Raw genomic sequence first — 18,715 nt, 5'->3', positions numbered from 1 at the left:
TGACCATCTGATGAGTGGGCTATGTCCCCCCCCCCCGCCCCCCCCCCCCTTTTTAAAAAGTTAAAAAATGTATTAAACACACTGACAGGACTATATATATAAGATATGTTAGAACAGCATTTTTAATGCAAGAACAGTTTCTCGCAGTATCCTCACAAATACTTAAATACCTAACAAACACTAACAAGCAATCCCATTTACGTGCATTACCACATCTGAAACAAGCAAGCAGTCACGCATGGAGTGAACGTGAACGTTAGTCCGACGAGCCTCACGCTCCTAATTCTCCCGTGCTTCTTTTATTTCCATTCAGACGCAGGCTTCCTAAAATAATTCCCCACATCTCCAGTCAGTGAGGTGTGAGGTGGCAAAGGCCTTGACGGTCTGCACACTACCTCCCCCCTCACTCTCCCCTCTGTTTTTATGGCTCTCTCTGAGATGCCAGCAATGCACCGTGAAAGCTGCAAAACACCCAGTACTGCAAGATCACTCCCTGTCTGTACCTTCTTAAACACACACACAAAGCACATGCAGTTACTTTACCGTATACACACCAATACAATACAAAGTATTGCTGGTTAAGCTAGTTAAGACTCCCATGCTGATAGATAAGACGCCATCTTCTTTTTGATGGTGATGAGATGATAAGCAGTCTATACAACAAAACTTAACTGGTGCAACTAGTCTGCCTGCATGATGCTTGTTGGCCAGGTTAGTCTTACTGATAAAGTTAGTTTAGAATCGCATGCTGATTGACAGGACTCCATATTCTAATTAATGGTGATGAGATGTTATTAAAGTGGTCTAAACTGGAAAACGTTACTGGTGAAACTGGTCTGCCTGCATGAAGCTGGCTGAGAAAAATAGTCTTGTTGGTTAAATTAGTTATGAATCCCATGCTGATGGATAGGATTTTATGTTTTAATTAATGGTGATGAGATGCTAAGCGGTCTAAATGATAAAACTTTACTGGTGAAACTGGTCAGCCTGCATGAAGAAGTGACCAAGTTAGTCTAGTCTGGTTAAGCTAGTTAAGACTCACATACTAAGATTGATTCCATGCTGTAATCAATGCTAATGAGACAATATGAGGTCTAAACAATAAAACCTTACAGGTCAAACTGGTCAGCCTGCATGAAGCTGGTTGGCCAAGTTAGTCTTGCTGGTTAAGTTAGTTAAGATGCTGATAAACTGGATTTCATGATCAAATTCATGATGATGGGATTCAAAATGGCAAAATTGTACTGGTGAAAGACTCACTGACCAGGTAAATCTGCCGGTCAAGCTAGTTAACAAGTCTGGTGGGAACACCAGTTCACCAGCAAACAAAACATATTTGTATGTTGATGATCCTCATGTAATGCTGGTGTACTGGTGTCCCAACCAGGCTTCTTAACTTACCTAACCAGCTAGACAAACTTGGTATAGAATAGATGCATGCAAATAGATGCATGCAGGACAAGTTATTCTCTTATCAGAACCAGTGTTATTTTTGCTGGGAATAAGTATAAATTCTGTCCAAAACAGTGGCAGTACTATCAAAAGCATTACACTGATAAACTGAAATCCTGATTTTTAGATTTCTCAGTATGTTTTGTAGTAGATTTGTGTACAAAAGTGCATAGAAACTACACAAATTTCAAACAATTAGACTTTAATTGTTCACATTTTTCTATTTATCAGTCACGCAAAACTAGCCAAGTGAAGAGTGATTTTTATAGCCAACAACACAAAAGCTAGTTATTTAATTCGTATTCACAAATTCACTTCCAAAAAAGCAGCATGAATCAACATGTTACTGTATTTTGTATTATATACAGTATGATGACCTGGTCTACAAAATGTAAACAATCAGACTTTAACACATTTTCTTTTTAGCAAACATGTAAAACTAGCCAAAATGCTCTAACCTGGCAATAATCCATGGCCAACAACATAAAACAACTAGCAATTTAACTTGTATTCACAAATTCACTTTCAAAAAAGAAACACGGATCAAAAGTTGTGCTTGATTTGGTTTCCACAGTTCTGTTTCAACTCCGTCAAGTAGCAATAAAACAGCAGGTGTAGCACATCTCAGACGCTTAGTGCAAAACTATTCCCATCATGAAAGGCGCTCATATTAATATCTATTTAAGAAACCATAAACCGGCAGCGCGTTATGTTTTAGACACATTTTAATCACAGGGGCTCCCTGAGACGCCATCAGACGTGACCTTGTTTGACTCCACACTGACTGGACAGCTGGGGAAGCAGACGTGCCGTGGAATTATCAAACCATTTTTAATGACTGAAACGTTAGTGACACAGCATCACCCCGCCGTTATTATTCTTATCTTACGAAAGGTGTTTCAATGATGGGTCTGTAATCAACAAACAAAACAAAAAATATTGATTTAAAGGTTTTATTTCTGTGGAAGACATCAAATGGACAAATCCAAAACCTCTTCCTATGATATAGAAACAGAAAGGAGGCATGACTACCTTCAAACTAATTTAATCATTTGTCCCTTTTTTAACCAAAAAGAGCCAAATACATATTTAGGCACAGAAACATCAAACATGAGAACGTGAAGAGAGAAAAATTATAATAACTGGAGATACAAGTGAATAGATATTTTTTTATAGGAAAGTCCAGCTCAACCGATCAATTCTTGTTAAACTACTGATATATTTAAGAATGCTTATGAACTTTTATATCAGAATTGTTAATTATATATATTTAATTTCCAGGTGTAAGACCTTGGAAACAAGCAAACTATCTTGGTACCAATAAGAGCGGTGAAAACAGTGAGATAGTGAAATATTAATATGTTAATGTAAAGCTTTGTGTTGTGCTTCTATTAATACGTTAAAATTAAAGTATATCTGAAATGCTGTTCACAACCCATTTCACTTGTAATGTCAGTGAAACAGGATATTCATCAAGAACACAATGTAGAGGGGACTTGGTTTCATCCATTGCGATCATGAAAAGCCAAAATGAAAACTATGCAAAAATAGGTACACCACTATTGAAAAGTTTGGTGTCAGTAAGAGTTTTTCTTTTGAAGTAAACAAATACTTTTTTCAGCAAGGACACAAAGTTTCTCAAAAACTGACAGTAAATACATTTACTATGTTACAAAAAGATTTATATTTCAAATAAATGCTGTTCTTTTGAACTTTCTATTCATCAAAGAATCCAAAAATGTATCATGTTTTCCACAAAAATGTAAAGCACCACTAACTGTTTTCAATAATACGAAATGTTTCTTGGGCACCAAATCAGCATGTTAGAATGATTTCTGAAGGATCATGTGAATGATATTTTAAATTAGAAAACCGTTATTTTAAAGTGTAAAGTTTCACAATATTGCTGGTTTTACTTTTTACTGTACTCTTGATAAACGAAGCCTTGGTGAGCATAAGAGACCAAATTTTAAAAGTGTCAAACATGAAACACTTTAAAATGAGGTTCATTAAGTAAACACTAATTAATGCAATTGCTAATATGAATTAACAATGAAAAATATGTTTACTGTTTATAGCATTTTTTTTTAAATCAAGGTTAATGACTTTTTAACAATGAACAATAGTATATTTATTAGTGCTGTCAAATCGATTAATCACGATTAATCAGTTATAACATAAGTTTGTGTTTATATAACATATGTGTATATATACTATTATATTTATATGTGTGCATTTGTGTGCACACACTAACATATGTAGGCATATATATGTGTGTGTGTGTGTGTGTGTGTGTGTGTGTGTGTGTGTGTGTGTGTGTGTGTGTGTGTGTGTGTGTGTGTATACAAACAGACAGACACGTGCACACACACACACACACACACACACACATATATATGTATATATACATATATATATATATATATATACACACTGTATGTATATATATATATATATATATATATATATGTGTGTATATTATAAACAAACTTTTATTTTAGAATTGATTAATTGTGATTAATCGATTTGACAGCACTAATATTTATAAATTAACATTGTTGAATATAAACTAGTGTAACTAATGAATGCTGTAAAATTGTTGTTTATTGTTAGTTCATTATACCAAATGCATTAATATAAATAATGTTAATAAATCGAACAGTAGTGTAAAGTGTTCCCATTTTCTCTGGAATAGCATGCACTGATCATTCACAATGAGTCCAGGAATGTGCATTAAGTAAATGGGGTTCATTTTAATTTCATGATGACTTCAAAATAAATAATCCGCCAAATTCGTCTGCCATAATTCAAACACTATTGACACTCTGTAATAAGTTTGGAGAACCATCAGCCACAACTGATGAGAGAGAGTAGGGGGTGGGCTGTTCGTCACTGACACCTGGTGCTCCAGATGACAGCCCTATAGCCAGATGGATTACGTCGTACATAAAAACACATACACAAATACGTCCACATCATGCCCACCGCTACATCCTCAAACATACCAACGGGTTGAAGAAACTCGCTACGATTCTTGATCTTAACAAAATCAGCATCTATCTGTAAAACCGCAGGGACCTATAAAAGCAGCCACACCGGAGGGCGTCATGTCTCTTAGGAGTGTCCTAGTAGTGTCACAGAGGCATGATGTGGGAAGAGTGACGTGATGCCGCAGTGGGGGGCAGATTAGAACAAACCCCATGGTGCATGTCTGGCCGTATCTCCCTCCCCCACTACTGTCAGTGCCACCTGTCACCCCAAAGCCTCATCTCCCAGCCTAACCCTCAGCAGAGGCTCTCTCAACACCGCCATTGAGTACAAAGTTCACCCAAATTTGAAGCAACAAATGTTATTATGCTTTCTGGCCACAAAACATTTCCTCTGTAATATTAGTGAACACAAGCAAAGGAATTAATAAAGCTCACAGAGTCTCAGTATCGTTTACCTCCAGTGCAGCAGACGGTTTCTTCTTGAGCTCCTCGCACTTGCGGAACTTGCAGATCTGGTGGCCCGTCTTGCGGTTCCGGCAACTGCTGCACTGCTCGCAGTTAATCCTGCGCCGGCAAGGTGGACACATCCCACAGCGTTTCCTTTTCTTCTTTCCGGAGCTAATCGCGGAGGCTAGCTCGCTTTGCACTGGGTACTCCGTCAAGCCGGCCATGTGCAGTGCGCTGTCAGCCAGGAAGACTCCGGCTGGCGTCATGATGAAGAGCCCCGGGTTGAAGGGGAAGCCGCCGCCCACGCCGTACGGGAAGTCTGTGTGACCCCCGACCGCGTCGGCCACCGACGCCCCCTCCAGGTCAACCGTCCCAACCTCGCCCCCGCCCACGCCCACTCCCATTCCCCCTGGCAGCAGCATGTGCTCCATGCCCGCCCGCTTTAGCAGCGCAGCTGCCTGGGCAAAGTGCAACAGGCCGTTCTGTCCCTCCAACACCTGCTCCAGGGTCCGGTCCAGCTTGCTCGACACCAAGGCCGAGGCGGAAGGCTGCTGCGGCTGCTGCTGGGCGGGCTGGGGCTTGGCCGTGTGGCTCTTTGCCTGGCCGTTGTGTTTCAGTCCGTTGGCGGTCTGGGGGCATGCGGCGGTGTACTGCGAGAGGGTGCGAGACCTCTTCAGGCTCTTGCTGAGGGGCTCGCTGATGATGCCGCTCCGGTTGCGGCGTTCGATGACGGGGCTGTCCTCCCCGCAGTCCTGGTCCGTGTCCTGGTCCTGGGCCTTGGGTGTCCGGCTACCCTCCGGCTGCCTGCCAGACATGGTCCAGCCCCGGGGTGTGAGCTCGGGAGGGGGGGGCGGGGTTGGGGAGGGGGCGGGGGCTGCCGAGGGAGGAGCCAGGCAGCGTTCGAGATCCGTTCAGTTCCCAGGTGAGGGTGGAGCCTCCCCGTAACGGGCGAAATGGCCGGCCAATGGCAGGCAGACTCCGATGCCCTCAGCTCTAGACTTCAGCCCTCATCCACATCTTTCCGCCGGCAACCTGTAAACTAAGGCACAAAGACAGAAGGAGAGAGAGACGGAAAGATGTTGAAAGCGTTCTGATGTTTAAAAGAGACCTTGACAACAAAAAAAGCAGCGGCTGTGAACAGTGAGAACCTTTCTTTCGCATGGCTCCAACATTTTATTGAGTGCTGTACCGATGCCCCTACTGTGCCTGAGAAATCAATATGTACATTTATCTTCAAACGCTATTTAGAAGGAGTAAAAGCAAAAATGAGACAGAAATGAACAGTAGGGACAGCCAGACGATGTGATAAAAAGCACCCTGAATAATAAAAAAAGCAAAAAACAAAACCATGAAATCATTTTCACAATTAGCTTTTAAGAAAAGCGAGACTCACTGCTTGTGTAAAAGATGACATGAGACAGAAGACAGTGCAACATACTGTACAGTAAACTTGAACCCATTAACTTCTCTTTATCAGCGTATGTGTTATAGAAAATGAATAACATCAACTTTTGTGAAAATAAATCAATATGTCTTTGGCAAGTGCAAGTCAAACTTCTAATGAATTAAGTAATTTAGATCACTTTTAAAAGTTTGAGGTCAGCTGGGCAAGCACAAACCTGATCACCTGTCTGTTCCTTTATTCACTGCAGTAACAGTGGGAGTACAGGGTTAATACTATGTAGTATGTACTCATTTTGAAGGGCCGAGCACAAGTACTCTGAAGGGTGCAGGCAGGGCATTACTGTCCCATATGTACACATTTTTGTAGGCATTCATATGTATACATCTGCTACATATTTCACTGCCACTTTATTTTTGCTTAATCGATAACCTAAATAATCTCTAATCACATATACAGGTAGATACTACACTTGTTATGAAAATATAAAGAGGTCATTCTACAAAACAGGTGCCATTTGTGTCCCTAAATGATGACATCAGCAATCTATTGTTGAATTACTTCTTTTACTATGTGCTAATTTAGATATTTCTCTAAACAGACAAAAAAATGTCTTGCTTTTTCTGCAAGACCCCACTTCTTGATGTATTATATCCACATTTTTGATAAATACAAATAAAAACAGACATAAATAAAAACTACTTTGTTTTTCTTCTCTCTCTCTGTATAGGATTCAACTAGGGGTGCAACGGATCAAAAAACGTACTCGGTTACTAACGTAACCTCGGTTCTCTCTAGAAGAGGGAACGAGTACTTGCGTAAGATATCTTACGCTAGGGGAAAACCTCTTTTCCTCGAGATATTGAAGCCAAAAATTATCCTTAATTTTGCAATAATGTAAAACGCATTGCAGCAGCATGCAGACATGGGCGAGACAGCTCGCGCGCCCATTGGCTGCTCTGCGGCAACTGCACCAGCCTATCGATAGAGGCTCCTCATGACGTCAGAACCAATGAGGGCGCTTCGCGCCCATTACGTCATGTCCCGCCGAAATCGGGTGGGGCCAGGGCTATAAATACGGCCCAGAGAGGCTGGTTTGGTCAGTTTTTCATCGCTGAAGCGAATCAGAACATGACGCATGCACGGCAAGATACGCAAGTACTCGTTCCCTCTTCTAGAGAGAACCGAGGTTACGTTAGTAACCGAGTACGTTCTCTTACGAGAGGTCTCTCGTACTTGCGTAAGATATCTTACGCTAGGGGAACACAATGTAAAACGCCGTGCGTGCTTGAGACATAACACTAAAGTCCCAAGGGCAGGTGCCCGGGGCTCATACAGTGCCTAATCACAAGGGACTCACAGAGAATCCGGGAAGAGGGGCTAGAATAGCATCATTCCTGTAATATTGAGCTCTGATAAGAGCATGTTATATCAAGTGTTCCACACAGCCAGGGCGAACTCAGCCTGGACTGGTAAATATGGGGGACTTACGTACTGCCCACAGAAGCATATAGGCGATCAGTGATCGACGCTCTAGCAGTTTCAGCATCCCGAGCCGACAGCATCGGGCGGGCAATACTGAAAAATTAAACCGAGAGCAACCTAGCTTGCAAAGCGGGAACCTCGAGGTTATAAAACCTTATAAATGTAGACGGGGAGGCCCAGCCTGCCGCCCTACAGATATCTTGCAAGGCAATCCCACTGGACCAAGCCCGCGACGAGGCCATACCTCTTGTGGAGTGCGCTTTGAAACCTATCGGGCATTGCAGGCCCTTGGATGTGTAAGCTAGCGCTATAGCATCAACTATCCACCTGGATAGACTCTGTTTTGACGCAGCTAGTCCCTTAGAACGTCAGCTGAACAAAACAGAGAGCTGCTCCGTCTGTCTGAAAACAGATGAGCGAGACACAAAGGCTCTTAACGCCCTGACCGGGCAAAGGAAGCCTGCGTCCCCTTCCTCCTCAGATACCGGCAGGGCCGACAGGGAGATAACCTGTGCCCTAAACGGTGTGTTGAGGGATTTAGGAACATATCCGTGCTTTGGTTTGAGTATGACTCTCGAGTCATTCGGCCCAAACTCCATACACGTCGTGCTCGCTGAGAGCGCTTGCAAATCCCCTATGCGCTTCACTGAAGCGAGAGCCAGAAGAAACACTGTTTTGAAAGACAAGGGTTTCAGGTCTATTGACTGTATTGGCTCGAATGGGGCACCTTTCATGGCTTCCAGAACCGTGGAAAGGTCCCAAACGGGAACTGAGGGTGGTCTGGGCGGGTTCAGCCTCTTAGCTCCTCTAAGGAAGCGAATTACCAGATCGTTCCTTCCTAATGACTGGCCAAGCGGTGGTTCAGCGAACGCTGCTATGGCCGCCACATAAACTTTGAGCGTGGATGGGGTTCTGCCCTTATCCAGAAGCTCTTGTAAAAAGGAGAGAACCTCCGGCACCCCACAGCGTGAGGGTGAAGTGCCACTCGCTGTACACCAGCTAGTGAACACAGACCCTTTTGAGGAATAGAGCCGCCTCGTAGATGGAGCTCTAGCCTGCGTGATCGTGTTTAACACTCCCGCTGGGAGGTTAATGGGTACCCGTTGATGGCCCACACATGTAGGGACCAAAGCTCCGGGCGAGGATGCCAGATCGAGCCGTTCGCCTGCGAGAGGAGATCCCTCCTCACCGGTATCGGCCACGGGGCGGTACTCGTCAGCTGCCTCAGGACTGGAAACCAGACTTGGTTTGTCCAAAATGGGGCGACGAGTAGCACTGGGCATCCACTCTCCCTGATTCGCTCTAACACCTGGGGTAGGAGCGTGACAGGGGGAAACGCATAGAGCGGGCAGCGGGGCCAGCGTGAGCCAGCGCATCCCTGCTCTTGGAGAAGAATTCCTGACAATGAGCGTTCTCTTGAGACGCAAATAGGTCTATTTCCGCTCTGCCAAATGTCCTCCATAGCATTTTGACTGTCTGTGGATGTAAAGACCATTCTCCTGTCGGCAGATTGTTTCTGGACAGTCTGTCTGGTCCCACATACAGATGGCCGGGCACATACGCTGCCCTGAGCGAGCGCAGGTTGTGCTGAGCCCAGACCAGGAGGCGTTCCGTCAGCCTGTGAAGGATTCTGGATCTGATACCTCCTTGGTGATTTATATAAGCCACCACTGACATGTTGTCCGAACGGACCAAGACGTGGTGTCTTTTTATCTGGGGACAAAAAACGCCTCAGCGCGTTGTCGACTGCCATCATTTCCAGGCAGTTTATATGCAGAAGCTTTTCCCGTTCCGACCACTGGCCGAATAACGGTCTGCCCTCGAGCAGCGCTCCCCATCCCGAGGTTGAGGCGTCCGTAGACACCACCTTCACACTCAAGGAAGTCCCCAGGCTTACACCTGACCGGTACCAGTCGGTCACTGTCCAGGGTTTCAGAGCTGCGACGCATTTCTGATCGACCTTGAGGCGCGCGAGGTCCAAGCTCTGCGCGGCGCGCGCTTTCAACCAATACTGCAGCGGGCGCATGCGAAGCAGACCCAGCTGAAGCACTGAGGATGCTGAAGCCATGAGACCCAGCATCCTTTGAAACTTTTTGAGCGGGACTAAAGTGCCGTGGCGAAAAAATCTCTGTCATGCGCTGAATACTTAGTCTGCGCTGCGGCGACAGCTGTGCTGTCATAGACAGCGAGTCCAGATCTGTGCCCAGAAAAGATATTTTCTGACTGGGAGACAGTGAACTCTTTGCCCAATTGACTGTGAGACCTAAATTCTCGAGGTGATCGAGTAATATGGTCCTGTGTTCTATGAGCTCCGACTGTGATCGAGCTAGAACCAGCCAATCGTCCAAATAATTCAGCACTCGTATGCCTCGGAGCCTGAGGGGTGCGAGCGCTGCATCCATGCACATCGTGAATACGCGAGGTGCCAGGGATAGGCCGAATGGCAGGACTGTGAACTGATATGCCTGGCCCTCGAAGGCGAATCTCAAAAATCGCCTGTGACGTGACGCTATTTGTATTTGAAAATAAGCGTCTTTCAGATCTATCGACACGAACCAGTCCCCTTGGCAAATTTGCGAGAGGATTTTCTTGGTCGAGAGCATTCTGAACCGTCGTTTCAGAAGTACTTTGTTTAGTCGTCTTAGATCTAAAATGGGTCTGAGACCCCCGTCTTTTTTTTTTTTTTTTTTTTGGTACCAGAAAATATCTGCTGTACATGCCCCCTTCGCTCTGAGCTTGTGATAGGGGTTCTATAGCCCCTTTGCTCAGTAACTTCGCTATTTCGGCCCGAAGTAGGTGTGCTACTTCCTTTTTCACCGTAGTATCGATTCGCGCCGCTTTGCGTTGCGGGCGTCGACCGAACTGTAGCGAATAGCCTCTTTCTATAATGTCTAGCACCCACTTCGAAACCCCGGGTAGCCTTGCCCATGCGTTTGCACGAATGGCTAGGGGTTGAATGCGAAGCGCGCTCTGGTCGCTCAGCGACAGAGGGGCTTCAGTGTGCTGCAACATAAGCGTCGCGCTTATGACATTTGAGGCAGGGGGCGCGCTGATAACAGCGGGCAGATTGCCCGCGCTCGACTCCTCTGCGGTGGTCAATCGAGAGGGGGAGGGCTGGGCGAGTCCCGTAAGACCTGTCATGTCCATGTTTGAATGTGGGCGTGGGATAGCGGGCACATTTACAACACTGAGAGCATTGTCTGCCTGAGCAGAGCGAATGCATGTTGGTTTCGTTTTACAGAAACCTTGAGACATGCAGAACGTAGTGTTTGTGGGCACTGGGCAGTGGGCACATTTACCACATTTAATGCGCAATCGATCTGGGTCGATTTCATGTGCGCGAGCCCTGTGTGACGGGCTGTGTTTCTGTGTAGGAATGAGCACTGGGCATTTTGTCTACACTCATAACACCATCGGCCGTGGCCGGAACACCAGAAAATACACTCTATGGGATTTATCTGGGTAGCCGTAAAGCGGCGTTTGTGTGCAGGCAAGCGGGCTGTGTCGCCGACTTATTTACTGCAGAATACACTGGAACAGTCGCATTTACTGGAACTGAACGAGCGAGAAGTTGCCATAGTAACAGAGAGCGTCAACACGCTGGCGTTTGTTTGCAGGTGTGCGTGTATTACAATAGACTCGTCCACTGCAATATTGACATTTTCCAGAGAAATGTGTGAGAATGGAGGTAGTGACACACGGAAACCATAGAAACGGTGCTTGGGTGCAGGCGAGCGGGTTGTACAACGCGCTCGTTGGCTGCAAAAATACACATCTGCAGTCGCCTTTTCAGGGAACTGACAGAGCGAGCATTGACGGCAAAATTTTTTTTTTTTTTTTTTTGCCGTTAGACCTGGGATCGAACGCGGGTCTCTCGCGTGAAAACCTGAGAATCTGCCACTGGGCCACAGGGGAAGACTCAAAGGAATTTATATAGCGCGAGTATTATCAGAGAAACCTGTGTTTCTGTGTAGGAATGCGCACTGGGCATTTTGTTTACACTCATAACACCATCGGCCGTGGCCGGAACACCAGAAAATACACTCTATGGGATTTATCTGGGTAGCCGTAAAGCGGCGTTTGTGTGCAGGCAAGCGGGCTGTGTCGCCGACTTATTTACTGCAGAATACACTGGAACAGTCGCATTTACTGGAACTGAACGAGCGAGAAGTTGCCATAGAAACAGAGAGCGTCAACATGCTGGCGTTTGTTTGCAGGCGCGCGTGCATTACAACAGGCTCGCTCACTGCAGTATGACATTTCCAGTCGCCTGAACTTCAGAGGGGAATGAGAAATGTGTAAGAAATAGAATTCGGCCCGGCCGCAGCGGGACATTATCACTCTTTTCTCCTTTCGCCAGTGACGCACGGGAACCATAGAAACGGTGTTTGGGTGCAGGCGAGCGGGTTGTACAACGCGCTCGTTGGCTGCAGAATGCACATCTGCAGTCGCCTTTCAGGGAACTGACAGAGCGAAGCATTGGAGGCATAATTAATCTGCCGTTAGACCGAGATTCGAACTCCGGTCTCTCGTGTGAAAAAAAAAAAAAACCAAAGATTCCGCCACTGAGCCACAGGGGAGAACACAAAGGCTTTCAGATGCACGAGCATATAAGAGCGTCAACATGTTTTCTTCGGCGTTTGACGCGTGAATGGGGCACAGAAGTAGCTTTCTTGTACGTAAAGAAAACTAACCCCGACCGTCCGCTTCCAGCCTCCCCTGTGAACGGCGCATTTTGCGCGGCTCGAACAGAGGGAGAGAGAAAACTAGCCCCGTGACCGTCCGCTCCTGACATCCCCTGTGAACGGCGCGTTTTGCGCGGCTCGAACAGAGGGAGAGCAGGTATCATCCTCCAAGCAGGCAAGGCAAGCGGGCGCACCGGCGAGCTTTGCGGGTTGGGGGGGGAAAGGGGCGTCTTGAAAAAGACGCCCGGCTCTTTTAGTGCAATGAGAGTGTGTGTCGCGGCGGCGAACACACACACATACACAAAACACAGTAACAGAGAAAAGGATATGTACGCCGGAAAGCGTCAGCAGAAACGGCGACTGAAGGCGGCGAGATGTCGACCAGCAGCTTCAGATGCACTAATCCCGCTGGGTGCTTGCAATCAGACGGCGCGGCTTCCTCTCAGGATCCAGCGATGCGTGAGCCCGCTGAAGAGATGAAAAACTGACCAAACCAGCCTCTCTGGGCCGTATTTATAGCCCTGGCCCCACCCGATTTCGGCGGGACATGACGTAATGGGCGCGAAGCGCCCTCATTGGTTCTGACGTCATGAGGAGCCTCTATCGATAGGCTGGTGCAGTTGCCGCAGAGCAGCCAATGGGCGCGCGAGCTGTCTCGCCCATGTCTGCATGCTGCTGCAATGCGTTTTACATTATTGCAAAATTAAGGATAATTTTTGGCTTCAATATCTCGAGGAAAAGAGGTTTTCCCCTAGCGTAAGATATCTTACGCAAGTACGAGAGACCTCTCGTAAGAGAACTCACGGTTCGGATCGTTTCTCGGATCAGAGTCACGGATCGGATCATTTTTCGGATCAGCAAAAAAAAAAAAAAAATTTTATTAACACTTTTAAATTATTAAATTAAAATATATAAAATCAACTTAAAGTGCACAAGGCATAATATCTTCTTTTTAACATAATTAATGAAAAACAACTTAAAGTGCAACATAAAAAGGCATCTCCTTCCTTTAAACATGGACCAATGCTTTATGTGTTTCCACTGTCATATAGGGCTGTCAAAATTGCTCAAAAATGACGTTCGAATATTCCCTCTAAAAAACACATATTCGAATTATTCTAACATCTGGTTGCGCATTTTGTCAATGACGCGCATTAGGCCTATGTCAATAACAGGACACATTAATACAAAGAGACATAACTACTTGTATATGTAGTTCATTTAAGTTTAAACATATTTGACAACGAATTACCTTGCTCGCTCGCACTCGCAGGCACTTTTTCTCTCTCTCTCTCTCTCTCTCGCCGTCACCCATGCTGCGTTCACACCAAACGCGAATAGAGCGTCTGGCGCGAGTGATTTCAATGTGAAGTCAATGTAAAGACGCGTTTACGCACGTCTGGAGGTTTTGCGGCGCGAATGAGGCGTCACTCTCTCTGCGGTTCATAACGCTCGCCATGACCACGCTGTGTGTGGACTGAACATGCGCACAACTTTTTTTTCATAAATCAATCCGCGTATCACGTGAGTGCCGAACCGAAGATATGACCCTGTTACCATAATTGTTGTGTCTTTTAAACCATTTCATAAATCCCTCCAAAAAACTCTTCTTCCTTTCAAGAAGGGAACTTTCCAAGGACAATTAATGTCTCCTCTTTTTTTTTTAGCACGATATCTTGTGTTTTGGTACATTTGAGAGTAGAAGCCCATCCTAAAATGTCATATTAATATTTGTAATGTCAAAAAAAAATAAAAAAATAATCTGTAACAGTCAACCCTGTTAGCTCCCTGATGGCCTAATTATATCCTAGAGTGTTTATCCCCGAATAATTCAAATGCATTAAAGTAGTTTAAGATGGCGCTAAGTAATTTTTTTAACACTTAATCAGATGGAATGTTTAAAATCTTACAGAAAATTTCTTCAAAAATCACATCAAACTTGAAAAGATTTTGTAACATAACACAAAGAGACCTGTTGTCAATCACACTGTGAAATATGAAACATGACAGAACATTGTTAAACGTCCGGACACAGAATTTTACCTCATGACAGGATCCAAACAGCAAAAACTCAACTTGCTTTTTTATTGGCTGGCCCCCTGTCCACAACAGAGACATCCACAAACACCCACACACAACCCCACTGAGAAAAGCTGAGGAAATGGCCGGGCCAGTCCTTATAAGGGAAACAAAGGGACAGGGAGGGAGAGAGGAGAGGATGAGGGGTGGTGGAGGGGATCTACGCAGTGTGTGGAAATTGGAAGGCCAGAATTAGTGGGAGGTAAAGCTTCAAAGGCAGGAGCGCAGCCCCCGCATTCTCCCCAGCTCAGGGGTCTGTGGCGCCAGCGGACCACAGCCAGCCTCTTTCTCTCTTTTGCTCTCTCTCTCTCTCTCCTCTCGTTCTCCTTCTCAAACCAGGGGCCACACTGCACCAGGCTGCCTTACCTCACGCCTGCCAAACCTTCCCTGCCGCACACATCTCTTGCTGGGACTATGGAAGCACCCGACCTTCACGTCCCAAAAGCACTGAAATTACATAGCAGCGTTTTTATTCAGTATTAGCAGCAATGACTCACTTCCCATCCAAAGCTAAGGAGAAAAACATGTCTCTAACGGACCATGCTAGCTTGCGATGGACAGCCCGTGGTTTCTCTTTTATCCTGGCTTGGAATGGCAATATGGCACATCTCAAATCCGTTCCACTCTTATGGTTGCTGCACCAAGCCAACAGTTGGCCACACACCGCCACACACCAAGTGTTATCCTAACAGCGTGTTGTAGTCCGTCCCCATGATATGCACTCCTATCTGTGTTATAATTTTGTTTCTATGATATATGTTGTAATCCTAGATCAGTGTACACTACCATTAAAAAGTTTTTTTTTTTACTTTTAAATAGCAAGGATGCATCAAATTGATCAAATGTGATAGTAAAGACATTTGGCCAAAACTTTAGTTTAGGCTCCAATTCTCACTATTAACTAGTTGCTTATTAGCATGCATATTACTAGGATATTGGCTGTTATTAGTACTTATAAAACACATATTAATGCCTTATTCTGCATGACCATATTTTACATACCACCCAATAAGTCAACTTAACAACTACCTTACTAACTATTAACAAGCAGTAATTAGGGGTTTATTGATGCAAAAGTCCTAGTTAATAGTTAGTTAGTGAGAATTAGACCCAAATCTAAAGTGTGAACAACATTTGCATATTTCAAATAAATGCTTTTTATAACATTCTATTCATCAAAGAATCCTGCAAAAAACTGTATCACAGTTTCCACAAAAATATTAAGCAGCACAACTGTTTTCAACATTGATAATAATAAGAAATGGTTCTTCAGAATAACCAAATCAGCATATAAGAATGATTTCTGAAGGATGTGGACTAAGACGGCTGAAAATTCGGCTTTTCCATCACAGAATTAAATTGCATTTTAAAATATATTGAAATGGAAAACAGTTTGTATGTATTGAAAAAGTTTTTACTCTACTTTTGATCAAATAAATGCAGCCTTGGTGAGCATAAGATATTGTTCCAAAAACATTAAAACATCTTACTAAGCCTATAACAGGGCAAAGTTCTGATAAAGTCTTGTTAAGAATGACAACGTGTGTGAAAGAGGCAGCGCGGCCAGTCAGATGGGGTAAGAAAAAGGCAAGGGACAGGTGGCTCAATGTTAGCACTACTTGCTTAATTACTGTTCCCAAAGTAACCATTAGGGTGATGGAAATGGGCCCACAAAATGACTTGGCAAATAAGCCCACTGGACATAAATTAATCGATTTGCTTCCTCCTGTTTTGAGACGTTTTTTCCCCGTTAGGAGTAAATTCAGTCACAGAGCTTCCCTGTGAGCCGGATGCTTTAGGCGATATATGATACCATTGATCTTACAGTAAATAAAATGCAAAAACAGTGTATGATGGTTACTAAGCGCATTGTCAGTTCTCTGTAGTTTGTTGTCTTGTGCATCCCCCCCATCTGCTCCTGTAACATATGACCTGTGTTTGCTGATGTCTCGTAAAAGCTGAAATAAGTCAATTTGTCTGTCGCTGCCTCCACACCGGTTCCTGTCAATCATTGTAACCTCTTCAACATCAGGTCCACCTTTAAGTTAAACTATCTTCCGGCTTCTCTGCACAGTATTCACTGAGGACTCGCGTCAAATCATGCCTCCTCAGACCCTCTGATTTTATCAACTCATCCATCTACAAATGTGTAACTCCCACATTCTGTCAAACACGAGCACTTCACGCTCTTCCAACATTTTTGTCTAATTAACTCACAGATTTTTCAAATTAAGTCAACTGATTGTCATTGCAACATTTCCTTCATTCCTCCTTGACAGTATCATTTTTTTTCCTGCCACATATAATTGCTGTTCACTAGCTATGCTGTTTCAATGGCCAGTATGCTTGCATATAATAGTAAGGACTTAAAATAATCAGCTATTTGTCTCTTTCCACACTGAACTCAAAACTGCTGTGTGATGTGACACTATCTACGAACATATTTCATGTTTAGCTGTGAAGCTAAATTTTGGACCAATGATCTTTCACAATAGGCGAGGTTACTCAGTGTAACGCCACATAAATAAATATGGATGCACAATGTGTGAACTTTATCCGACTGATAGCCTAAAACATATACAGTATGCGCAGATATTATATATCATTCTACCTTTTGTGAGAATGAATACAAAAAATGCTCACCTTAAAAGTCCAAATGTCTACAAACTTCACATAGAAAATTGCTTTTCATTTAAAAAAAAATAGTGCAACTGCAGAAAGCAATCTTTCTTATAAAAATTATAGAAAATAAATTATACAGTATATGCCTATGTAAAAAATAAAACAATATAAAAAAATATATATATATATAAAAAAAATAATATATATATATATCTTTGTTTCCGCCAAAAATTATTGTTACTGTTTATTTCACACTTCTTTTCTCAGAATTGTGAGATATAAACTCAAAATTGTGAGTTATAATGTCAGAATTCCGATATATAAACTTGCAATTGCACTTATAATTTTTTCTTGCAATTCTGACGTTGCGAGTTTACATTTCACAATACTGAGGAAAGAAGCCAGAATTGCGAGATATAAACTCGCAATTGAGAAAAAGACTGACGAAAAAAAGACTGACGAAATTCTGACTTTATAACACTCAATTGCGATTTTATATCAAGCAATTCTGAAATTATAACTCGCAAATTGCGGGTTTATATTACAATTCTGAGGAAAAAAAGTCCGAATTGCAAGATGCAAAATCGCAATTGCGAGAACAAAAAGTCTGAATTGTAAGATAAAAAGTCGCAAATACTTTTTTTTATAGTCTCAGCTCGCTGAAAGTCTGATGCATATGACACACTTAACTTGAAACATTTTCGAAGTCGTCATCTGATTGGTTGAATTCTACAGTATGTCCGGGAGATGTGTGTGTCACGTTCTTTAACGGTCTGCCTGGAAACAAAGATGCCGTGATGCCAAACCCCCTCATGGAAGAGAAAAGCTGTCGTGTTTACAACTGTGACAATGAGCGCTTATCAGGATCAACTTAACGCTAGATTTTCAAAAGGATGTGAAGTTTGTTCAGTTCGCGGCATAGACTCTTTAAAAATATTCAAGAGTTTTACACGCCGGTCAGTTATTGTAAGGACATCGACGTTACATTTTCACACCCATAAACATGACGCGGTACAAAACGAACTGTGATTGGTTGCTTTACATGTCAGTCAGACGGCCTCTGGGTGGTCATTGGCCAATGAAAGGTGCCATGGAGTCCAGACCTTCTACAGTCAGTCTGAAGGTCTGGCTATGTCAGACTACCTTTTTTATTTTTTCTATCCAGTGGCGGAAACAAGTTTCCATAAAGAATCTGAGTAAACTTTTTTTTAATTAGGTATGCCAACTTTTAGTATGGTAATGTGGGTTCCCATGATCATTTATTGTCATATATATACTGTATATTAGCATTTTTACTAATCAGACAAATAATGATAACTTTAAAAAAGTCTTGTTTATTGGCTGAAACGGAGCATCCCTAATTATAAGTGATCGACAAAATGTCCTGTCAATCTTCTCTGACAAGATGAAGACAAGTTCATCCGATCTCATCTGTCACATGGTCAGAATCGGTTCAGCTGGTCATTGGTTGCTTCTGTCAGTCGTTTCACAAAAAAATGCAGATATAAATGCAATAAGCCCATTTTTGTTCCATCCTTAAACTAAAAGTAATA

The 18,715-nt window shown here is 43.6% G+C and overlaps 1 protein-coding gene across 4 annotated transcripts in view; it reads right to left on the bottom strand.

The window, feature by feature from the left end:
* Positions 1-18,715, bottom strand: part of cxxc5a (CXXC finger protein 5a) — a 31,318-nt gene that overhangs the window by 7,569 nt on the left and 5,034 nt on the right. For all 4 annotated transcript variants that reach the window (XM_082140760.1, XM_082140758.1, XM_082140761.1 and 1 more), the window contains exon 2: positions 4,898-5,928. In XM_082140760.1, the coding sequence (XP_081996886.1) occupies positions 4,898-5,704 (807 nt within the window). In that variant the 5' untranslated portion in view covers positions 5,705-5,928. The remainder of the gene's footprint in view (positions 1-4,897; positions 5,929-18,715) is intronic.

This window comes from Leuciscus leuciscus, assembly GCF_965113295.1.
Source record: "Leuciscus leuciscus genome assembly, chromosome: 16".
Taxonomy (NCBI): Eukaryota; Metazoa; Chordata; class Actinopteri; order Cypriniformes; family Leuciscidae; genus Leuciscus; species Leuciscus leuciscus.
The sequence above is the reverse complement of the archived record's forward strand: the minus strand, read 5'-3'. Positions and strand labels throughout refer to the sequence as shown.